The 10,091-nt window shown below is 53.5% G+C and overlaps 1 protein-coding gene across 1 annotated transcript in view; it reads left to right on the forward strand.

The window, feature by feature from the left end:
- The first annotated feature begins 7,091 nt into the window (after positions 1-7,091).
- Wtip (WT1 interacting protein) overlaps positions 7,092-10,091 on the forward strand; it is a 25,072-nt gene continuing 22,072 nt past the window's right edge. The window contains 7 exon segments of the mRNA XM_027430251.2: positions 7,092-7,333; positions 7,830-8,545; positions 8,548-8,676; positions 8,679-8,767; positions 8,769-8,803; positions 8,805-8,843; positions 8,845-8,906. Coding sequence (XP_027286052.2) covers positions 7,092-7,333; positions 7,830-8,545; positions 8,548-8,676; positions 8,679-8,767; positions 8,769-8,803; positions 8,805-8,843; positions 8,845-8,906 — 1,312 coding nt within the window.

Raw genomic sequence — 10,091 nt, forward strand, 5'->3', positions numbered from 1 at the left:
GGCATGCCGAACTCTGTGCTTCTGAGGACTGTCTCCCGGCTGGGATGACTCTGGCCATGCAAGACTGGGGCCTTCGTTTAATTGCCGGCACCCAGGTTAAAAAACTGGGCATGAGCCCAGTGTGGTGGCCCACACCATAGACAAGTGGATCTCCGTGAGTTCGAGGCCAGCCTGGTCTACAGTGCTGATTTCCAGGACAGCCAAGGGTTTTACATAGAGAAACCCTCTTTTCTTTTCTTTTCTTTTTTTTTTTTTTTTTTTTTTTTTTGAGAAAGGGTTTCTCTGTGTAGCCCTAGCTGTTCTGGAACTAGCTCTCTAGGCCAGGCTGGCCTTAAACAGAGATCTGCCTGCCTCTGCCTCCCAAGTGCTGGGACTAAAGGCATGCACCACCACTGCCCATTGAGAAGGCCTATCTTTAAAAACAAAAACAAAAGGGCTGGACATGTCGTGGCAATACACTGTATAATCCCAGCACTTGGGAGGCAGAGGCAGGCAGATCTCTGTGAGTTCGAGGCCAGCCGGGTCTACAGAGCGAGTGCCAGGATAGGCTCAGCTACACAGAGAAACCCTGTCTCGAACAAACAAAACCCTGAGGGGCTTTGGAGATGGCTCAGTAGCTCAAGGGCCTGTCAATCTGAAGATCAGAGTTTGGATTCTCCAGAACTCCTCTAAATATGAGGTAGGCATGGCTGCCAGCCTGTAATTCCATCCTGAGAAGGCTGGCTGGCAAGCAGTGTGGAGCTGGAGAATGGCTCAGCAGTGAAGAGCTTTGTACTCTGCTGTTCAAACCCATACTCAGACACTATGTATTCATAATTAAAAAGAAAACCTGGGGTTGGAGAGATGGCTCACAATTAGGAACACTGATTGTTTTTCCAGAGGACCTGAGTTTGGTTCCCAGCACCCATGTGTGGCTCACAACTCCAGTTCCAGAGGATCTGACAGTTTTCCTACAGGTGCTAGCAGGCAAGATACTCAGAAAATAATAAATTTAAAAGTTTAAGGTTTATGCACATGGCACGGGTGGTGGTGGCGCACACCTGTGATCCCAGCACTTGGGAGGCAGTGGCAGGTGGATCTCAGAGTTCTGAGTTTGAGGTCACAGAGAAACCCTGTCCAAAAATAAAATAAAGATGCATACATTTGCAATCCTCTTGCCTTAGCCTCTAAGAACTAGGCTTACAGACCTATGTCATAGTCAGTCGTGGGACCTTAAAATCGTTTAACTTTTTGGATGTGGTGGCACATGCCTTTAACTTCAGCTTTTTGGGGGTTTGTCTGATTTGGTTTAGGATTTTTGAGAGAGGATCTGACCTGCAACTTACTATGTAAACCAGGCTGGCCTCAAACTCACAAGAGGTCCAGCTGCCACTGTCTCCTGAGCTCTGGGATTAAAGGCAGGTACCACCATGCCCAGTTTAACAAGCAAATTGGAAGTAATTTGGCAAAGAAATTGACTTTTCCAGAATGGTACACCAAGACCTAATACAGACAAGCACTCAAGCAGGAAGTTCACCTAGCTTTTACCCTAATGTGGGGTAGTGACAATGTTTTACCCCATTGGTTGGGACTGGATCTCACACTCAAATGTAATGGTTATTCACACCAATTCATACTGGGTGCAATGGGGAAGGGTGTGTTAGGCCTACCTCAGGAATGCCTGGCTTGGAGTGGCAGGTTGGGCAAACAGGCCAGAGGCTCTGAGATGGGAGAGATGTTTAGAACATTGGCCATATTTTTTCAGATTTTTTTTTTTTTTAGTCAGGCATAAGTTCACACCTGTAATCCCAGCACTGGGAAGGCAGAGGCAGGTGGATCTCTGTGAGTTCGAGGCCAGGCTGCTCTACAGAGTGAAGTCCAGAACAGAAAGCCATGTCCTGTGAAAAATAAGGTTTATTTTATGTGTATGGGTGTGTTGCCTGCATTCTTGTCTGTATCATGTACTTGCCTGTAGCAGTACCCAGAGGCCAGAAGAGGGTGTCAATTTTCTTGGAACATACACTTGTTCCATGCACTTGTTAGACCTGGGTCCTCCGGAAGAACAGTCAGTATGGTTAACTACTGAGCCATGTCTCCAGGCCCCTTTATCTGTTTTCACTTTTATGGTTTTTCAAGATGGGTTCTTTATGTAGCCTTGGCTGTCCTAGAACTAGCTCTGTAGACCAGGCTGACCTCAAACTCATGGAGATCCACCTGCCTCGGCTGGGTAACCCTGAGTGCTAGGTTAAGGTATAAGGTATGTGCCACCACCACCTACATTCCAGATCCTTTTGTGCTATACCAGGCTGGCCTCGAACTCACAGAGATCTGCCAGCCTCTGCCTCCTGGGTGCTGGGATTAAAGGTGTGCGCCACCACTGCCCAGCTGAAAATTATATTACTTAGAAAAGATTGTGTGTGTGTGTGTGACTGGAGACATGGCTTGGTGCTTAAGAGCACTGTTTCAGTTAAGACCGGTGGCTGCTCTTGTAGAAGACCTGTGTTCCATTCCTGGCACCCAAATGGTGGCTCCAGTCACAGGGGCCTTCTGACCTCCACTGTCCCCAGGCACAAGTGGACATACAAACGAAGTCCATAAGAAAAACTAAAAAACCAAAGCCACAAAAAACCCTCCATGTATGCATGCTTAGGTTGTGTGTGTGTGTGTGTGTGTGTGTGTGTGTGTGTTCACACACCCATATGCCACAGCATTTGTATGGAGGAGGGCAGAGGATAGGCGGCCTCTCTGCATTTTAAAGTCGTATTTCTGAGGTCCAGAATTCTCCATTTGGCTTGTTTTTAGAGTGGATATATTTAGAGAAGTATTTTTATAGATACTTTTATACTGGGGATCAGCTACTTGAATTCTACACATAGAAGAAGAAGGAACATTTTTCTCCTTCATCAATTCAACACAAGTTGCAGCCAAAAGTTTGAGACATTTAAGTGCTCTCGCTAAGGAAAACAAATATAAACTGAGCATGCCTGTAATCCCAGCACCTGGGATTAATAGCTCAGAGTCATTATTGGCTACAGAGCAAGTTTGAGAACAGCCTGGGACGGAAAGAGGGAGGGAGGGAGGGAGATAGAGAAAGGAAGAGACTAGAGCGAGTGAACTGTAGGGCCACAGTGCTCTGTTGTGTTTGGTTATGTTCTGAAGAAATTATTGCCTGATAAAAAGGGGGAAAGGAGCAAATGAACTCAAGTTTAGTGTTCATCTTTCTGCATCCTGACTGTAGACGTTGGCTGCCTCGCTTTTCCGCTGGTGGATTATTTCTCCTGAAAGCATGAGGCAATATAAGCCTCTCCTTCGGTAGGCCTCCTTTTCAAGTCTTCATCCCAGCAATGAGGAGAGGAACCAAGGCGTGGACCTCACCAAAAGTAAGGCCAGGTGGTGGTGGTGGTGCACGCCTTTAGCCGCAGCACTAGGGAGGCAGAGGCAGGTGGATCCCTGAGTTCGAGGCCAGCCTGGTCTCCAGAGTGAGTTCCAGGCCAGCCAGGATTACATAGTGAGACTCTTGTCTAAAAACAAAACCAAACCCCACCATTTTATTTTATGCGTTTGAGTTCTTGGCCTGCATGTATGACAGTGCGTGCCTAGTGCCCGCCCAGGCCAGAAGATGCTGACCATTTTCCCGGAAGTGATGTTACAGACGATTGTGAGCTGTAGTGTGCAAGCTAGGCGCCCAGCCTAGGTCCTTTGCAAGAGCAGCAAGTGCTTTTAGCTGCTGAGCCATCTCTCCAGGCCCCCACCCCCACCCCAAATAACTTCCATTCTCAGGAAGACACATAAAAACAAGTCATAAACTGGCAGAAAGTATTTGTAAAACACACAGTAGGCTGGCATTCAAAATATGTAACAAGCTCTCATAACTCAGTAAAATAAAAAGCTTACTAAATATCTTTGACTTGTGTCAGCTTGTAAAAATTCTTATAGGGGCTGCTGGAGAGACGGCTCAGCAGTTAAGAGCACTGACTATTCTTCCAGATGACCTGGGTTCGGTTCCCAGCACCTACATGGCGGCTCACAATGGTTTATGACATTGGTTCTAGGAGACCCAATGTCCTCAGATTTTATGAGCCCCAAGTATCACAGGGAGAGCTACAAAGACCTACAAAGCAATCAACAAAAATTACAATGAAGGCAAAAGTTTGAATACTAGTTCCTATACACTTTATCATAGCTTTTCCCATTATTCTGTTTGCTTGAGACAGAGTCTGTGTTGCCCTGTCTGTCCTTGAACTTGCTCTGTAGACCAGGCTGGCGTCAACTCACAAAGATCAGCCTGCCTCTGCCTCCCAAGGGTTGGCATTAAAGGCGTGCGCCACCATGACCTATTTGGTTTCTCCCACCCATAAACAATTTACACACACACACACACACACACACACACACACACACACACACACACGTTCATTTGTGGTACTGAGGGTTCCAACTGGGCTTTAAGATTTCTTTGCTTACTTGCTTACATATTTATTGTGGTCAGAGATGGCTATGACTTCCGGGGGAGGGGTTCTCTCCAACCCTGTGGGTCCCAGGCTTGATGGCAAGTCTCTTTCCCCGCTGCCACGCTTCCCTGCCCCCAGCTCCTTGTATTATTTTGTATTTTGAGATCGAGTCTCACTCCACTGAACAGACTGACTTTGAATTCGTTCTGTAGCTCAGACAAGCCCTGCCTCTGTGATCCTTTTGCTCCAGTCGTCGGGCTGGCCCCCATCTCTCCAGTGCTGGGATGAATGGCCTGTAGATTGAACTGCACACCAGGGACTCCATCTCATAGAACTGCCCTATTCTGCTGTTCCACAGGGGGGCGTTTTAGGTTTGCTACTTATTTCTAGAGTCAGTAATGGATTTTAACTGACCCTGGACAATAATATATTATTTAAATTTTGAAGGCTCCATCTGGGCAAGTTGGACTGAGCCATTTAATAACTTTCTAGGGGGCGTTGGTGACACGCGCCTTTGATCCCAGCACTCAGGAGGCAGAGGCAGGGGGATCTCTGTGAGTTCCAGGCCAACCTAGTCTACAAGAGCTAGTTCCAGGACAGCCTCCAAAGTCACAGAGAAACCCTGTCTCGAAAAACAAAAACAAAAACAAAACAAAACAAACAAACTTTTCTAGGGGATCTTGCTATGCAGCCCAGGCTGGCCTCAAAAGTGATCCTCCTGCCTCAGCCTCCCGATTACAGCCATTCACCATCGTAACCTAGGAGTGACACTTTAAAAAACTGTTAGTGCTTATAAAGAAGATACTTCAGGTGTTGCTGCTCATTACGGTCATTAGTGTGTGTGCACACATGCCTGTGTTTGTGCCTCAGTGGCTAAGCATCCAGTCTTCTTCAGCGTATGGGTCCAGGGAATCTCCCGCAGGTGGCCAGGCATGGCAACAAGCCCTCAAGAGCTAGCTGGCCATCTCTCCAGCCCTGTTTTGTTCCCTGCATGTTCCAACAAATGCCTACGGCTGTCAGAGGACAACTTTTGGGAATTGGTTCTCACCTTCCACTGTGGGGTCTGGGATGGAACTAACCAAGGTGCTAGGCAAGCGCAGCAAGAGAATTTTTACCTTCCTGAGCCTTTTCACCAGCCCCCAAGCTTTGCATTTTTAATTTTATTTATTTGTTTATTTATTTTTGGTTTTTTCGAGACAGGGTTTCTCTGTGGCTTTGGAGGCTGTCCTGGAACTAGCTCTTTGTAGACCAGACTGGTCTCAAACTCACAGAGATCCCCCTGCCTCTGCCTCCCCAGTGCTGGGATTTAAGGCGTGCACCACCACTGCCCGGCTGCTTTTCATTTTTTAAACGGCTGATAAATGCGATCAATGAAATGTGATCATTGGCCAAATTGTTTTTCCTTTCTCATCAGACAGGTAGATGATGAGGTGGTTCCTTGGACTGGAATCCCTCAGGTCCTAGGAGATAGGTGTGAATATGTGTGTGTGTTGGGGGGGGGGATGCCGAATCGGGGATGGGGCCAGACACCTCATTTCACTTCCATCTGGGAAACAAGTGTCCCAGCTGGCCCCTTTGCAACACCAGGCCAGGCTACCGCACAAGTCAGTCTGCAGCAGACTAGTTCCCTAGGGGATACTGGGGTACTTTCCTGTCCCTCTCTGAGCAAAGGGTGCCTGGAAGACAGGGAGTGCTACCATTGTCTTCCCGGGTCACTGGGTCACTACACATGGGGTTTGCTTTTCTTTACTGTGACTGCTCTACCAGCATCTGACAGATTTTTACCTTGTGGTTGTGGGGAGTCAGTCCCCACCCATGTGTCCTCAGTGGCTCCCCACATCACGTGACTGGAGCTCAGAAGCATCTGTTTGACACAACCTAAGTCCTGAGGTCCTGATGTCTGAGCCCTGAGCCTGGCCTGGCCTGGCCCGACCTTGGGAGTGCCAGAGGATGCTTCATCCAGTAACCTAGTTTTCAGAGCCTTTCCACAGCCAGACAGCAGGTCCTCGAGGCCAGCAACTGCCACTGGCTGCAGGTTGCTGAGTCCTGTCCATCACCCATGAATGAGAAAGACCATGCAGTGCCCCTTTTAGTCCAATGTACTTAAGCAGAAAACGAGAACAAATGAAAGAAAGGCAATACTTGATGGGGGCAGTAGAGAATCCTGGCCTTTCCAGACTTGAGCCAGTTTATAAATCCAGTTACAGAAGCCCTTGAAGGGAAGGCCAGGTCCCCTCGGGTAAGAGGCATGTCACAATACAGAGGAGTCTGTGTTAGCCTTCAGTGTATCCCTTACCCAGAGGGACCAAAGCTCTTCTAACAGGGCAATTACCCCTCACCCAAAACAAAAACAAAATGTGTGGTGGCTCTGTAGTTAAGGTAGGGACTTATGGATGTCGGGCCATCAACAGGTTTGTTTTGCTTTTTAGATGTTATTGTATTTATAAGAGTGTTTTGCCTGCATGTGTGTATATGCACCACGTTCGTGCCTAGTGGTTAGATTTCCTAGAACTGGAGTTAAGGATGGTTGTGAAGCATCGTGTGTGTGTGTGTGTGTGTGTGTGTGTGTGTGTGTGTGTGTGTGTGTGTGTGTGTGCGCGCTGGGAACTGAACTTGGTTAGGTCCTCTGCAAGAGCAACAAGTGCTCTTAACCTCTAAGCCATGGCTCCAGCCCAAGAGAATTTTGGTGGAAGGCGGATGTGGTCCTGGAACTCTTCTATGCCCCAGAATGTTAATCGGGAGGGCCATACCTACAAGTTGCTGACTGTCAGAATCTCCACACTGGTGTCCCGTTTGGAAACTCCTAGAATCCCCACACTGCTGTCACATCCATGTGGTGGTGGAAGGCAGCATCAGGCTGCGCTCCATGAGCAGAGCAACCCTGGGCCCAAGACGGGGAAGTTGTGGGCTCAGGGCTCAGCCTGGGGGTGGACGGGTGGGGGACGGATCAGAGCCTAAGCCGGCCATCCAGCCATCCATCCATCCATCTGCCTGGGGGTGGATGGGTGGGTGAGAGAGATCCAGAAATCGCCCTTAAGCCCCCGCCCCCCCCCCCGGACGGACCAGAGCCTAGGCCATCCATCCATCCATCCATCCATCCATCCATCCATCCATCCATCCATCCATCCATCGGCCTGGGGGTGGATGGGTGGGTGAGAGAGATCCAGAAATCGCCCTTAAGCCCCCCCCCCCAGGACGGACCAGAGCCTAGGCCGGCCATGCATCCATCCATGCATCCATGCGCCTGGGGGTGGGTGGGTGGGTGAGAGAGATCCGGAATGCGCCCTTAAGCCCCCCCCCCCGACGGACCAGAGCCTAGGCCATCCATCCATCCATCCATCCATCCATCCATCCATCCATCCGTCCGTCCATCCCTGGCTCGCCCGCGTCCCTGCGCAGCCCTCGCGCCCCTCCGCCCCGGCCGTCGCCGCCCCCCACATTCCACAGGCTGCTGCGCAGGCTCCCGGCTCGCATTCCTGGCGGGGCAGAGGAGTCCCTCCGCCGCCACCACCACCACCGCCACCGCCCCCACCCGTGCCGAGCCGGGCCCTGGAGAGCGCAGGGGGCGCGGCCCGGCTGCGCGCGCATCCCTCCCGCTCCTCCTCCTCCCCCCTCCGTGCTCGCCCTCCCTCCCGCGCGCGCTCGCCCCCGCCCTCCCCCCTCCCCCCTCCCCTGCTCGGCCCGGCCCCCGGCGAGCGCGCGGCCCACGCCGAGCGACCGCGACCCCGCCCGCCCCGCGCCCAGGGTCCCGGGCGGGCTTGCGGGCCGGCGGACGATGCAGCGGCAGCGGCGGCGGCGCGGCGGGTCCGGGGCGGCGGGAAGCGGCGGCGGCCGGCGGCGGCGCGGCGGCGGGGCCGGCGCGGGCGGAGGTGCGGCATGCAGCGCTCGGCGGACGGCGGCGGCGGCGGCGGCGGACGACGCGGCCCTGCTCCTGGCCGGGCTGGGCCTGCGCGAGCCGGAGCCGACCGCCGGCTCCCCCGGGCGCGTGCGGCGCGGGCCCCCCAAGCCCGGGCCGCGGACGAGGCGGCGGCGCCAGCGGCGGGCCCGCAGAGCCAAAGGGCGGCCCGGAGGCCCCGAGGCGGCGCCCGAGACCCCGGCCGCCCGATCGGGGCCGCGCCCAGCCTGGCGGGCTCGGACGGCGGCAGCGCGCGCTCCAGCGCATCCAGCCTGGGCTACGACCTGCGCCACGGGCCCGGCCCGGGCCCCGGGCCGCCGTCGGGGGGCAGCGCGCGCTCCAGCGTGTCCAGCCTGGCTCGCGCGGCTCCGCGGGCGCCTGTGCCGCCGACCTGCTGCCGCCCGGCGTCGCCTCCGCGCCCGCCCGCTCCCCGGAGCCCGCCCCGGCCGTTCCCGTTCCCGTTGCAGCCGCTGCCGCTGCCCCGGCCGGGAGGGCGGCCCGAGCGCGGCCGAGCGGCGGCGGAGGCGCTCACCGGGAGCTGGAGCGCGCGCTCGAAGCGCGCACGGCGCGGGACTACTTCGGTGAGCGCGCGCGGGGGTCCGGGGTGCGGGGTCCGGGGTCCGGGGTGCGCTGCCCGGGGCAGAGGGGGGGGAGTGGTGGTCTCGTCTCCCGCCACGGATGCGGTGCCTCCAGCTTCCTGACTTGGGCCGGGTGGTGCGCAAAGAAAATCACGTTGGTTGGCAAAGTAAACTATTTTCTGGACGCTTACAAGCAATAACAACGGGGCTGGAGAGATGGCTCAGTGATTAAGAGCTCTGAGTGCTCTTAAAAGAAAGACCCGGGTTCAGTTCCCATCACCACCATTCCCCCCCCCCCAAAAAAAAAAAAACCAACCCACCACCAACAAAAAGATTTACTTAAGAGACAAGGTCTCACTGTGTAGCTCAGGCTGGCCTGGAACTCACAGAGGTCTTCCTGCCACTGCCTTCCCAGGGCTGGCTGGGATGAAAGACATGAATCTGCAAAAGATTTAGTTATGGGGGTACCCTAGGAGGCCAGAAGAAGGCGTCACAGATCCTTTGGAGCTGGAGTAGCAGTCGATTGTGAGCAGATACGGGAAGGGTGTGAGGCTCTTGCAAGAGCAGCAAGCGCACTCCTAGTTGCTAACCACTCTTAGTTGCTAACCGATTCAGCCATCCTTCAGCCCCTTTTGCTAGCCATTCCTGTTCGTCCTTAGCATCGCGCCTGCTCTCCCTACTAATGCCTGATGAAGAGCGGAACGGATGGCTCCCTCCCCTTCCAATTGTGGGAGCCATGGTTAGGGAGAGAGAGAGAGATGGGGTACCCTAGGTGCCCCTGAACCCGTGTGACGGAGACTTCGGTGCTGGTAGTGGCTGCAGGTAGGACCCTTTGGGGCCAGGCATGCCAGGCTGAGTTGTATGCACTGGATAGTTCCTAAAGGAATACTGGGCTAGGGGTTTGGCGCCGTGGTGGAGCTCTTGCCTAGAGTATCTCCAGTGCCTGGGTTGGTTCCCCAGCAAGTAAAACAGACAGAACCACAAGCTGACCTCAAAGCTGGATATACAAAGGAAAAGCTCAGACTTTAGCCAGGCGTGGTTGGTGCAGGCCTGTAATCCCAGCACTTGGGAAGCGGGAACAGTAGATAGTTCAGAGCCAGCCTGGTCTGCATTCAGTTCCAGGCCCGTCAAGACAACATAGCAAGACCTTGTTTCACAAAGGGGCAACAGAAAAAGGACTTTATGCCA

Source organism: Cricetulus griseus, chromosome 9 (genome assembly GCF_003668045.3).
Source record: "Cricetulus griseus strain 17A/GY chromosome 9, alternate assembly CriGri-PICRH-1.0, whole genome shotgun sequence".
In the NCBI taxonomy this organism is placed as follows: Eukaryota; Metazoa; Chordata; class Mammalia; order Rodentia; family Cricetidae; genus Cricetulus; species Cricetulus griseus.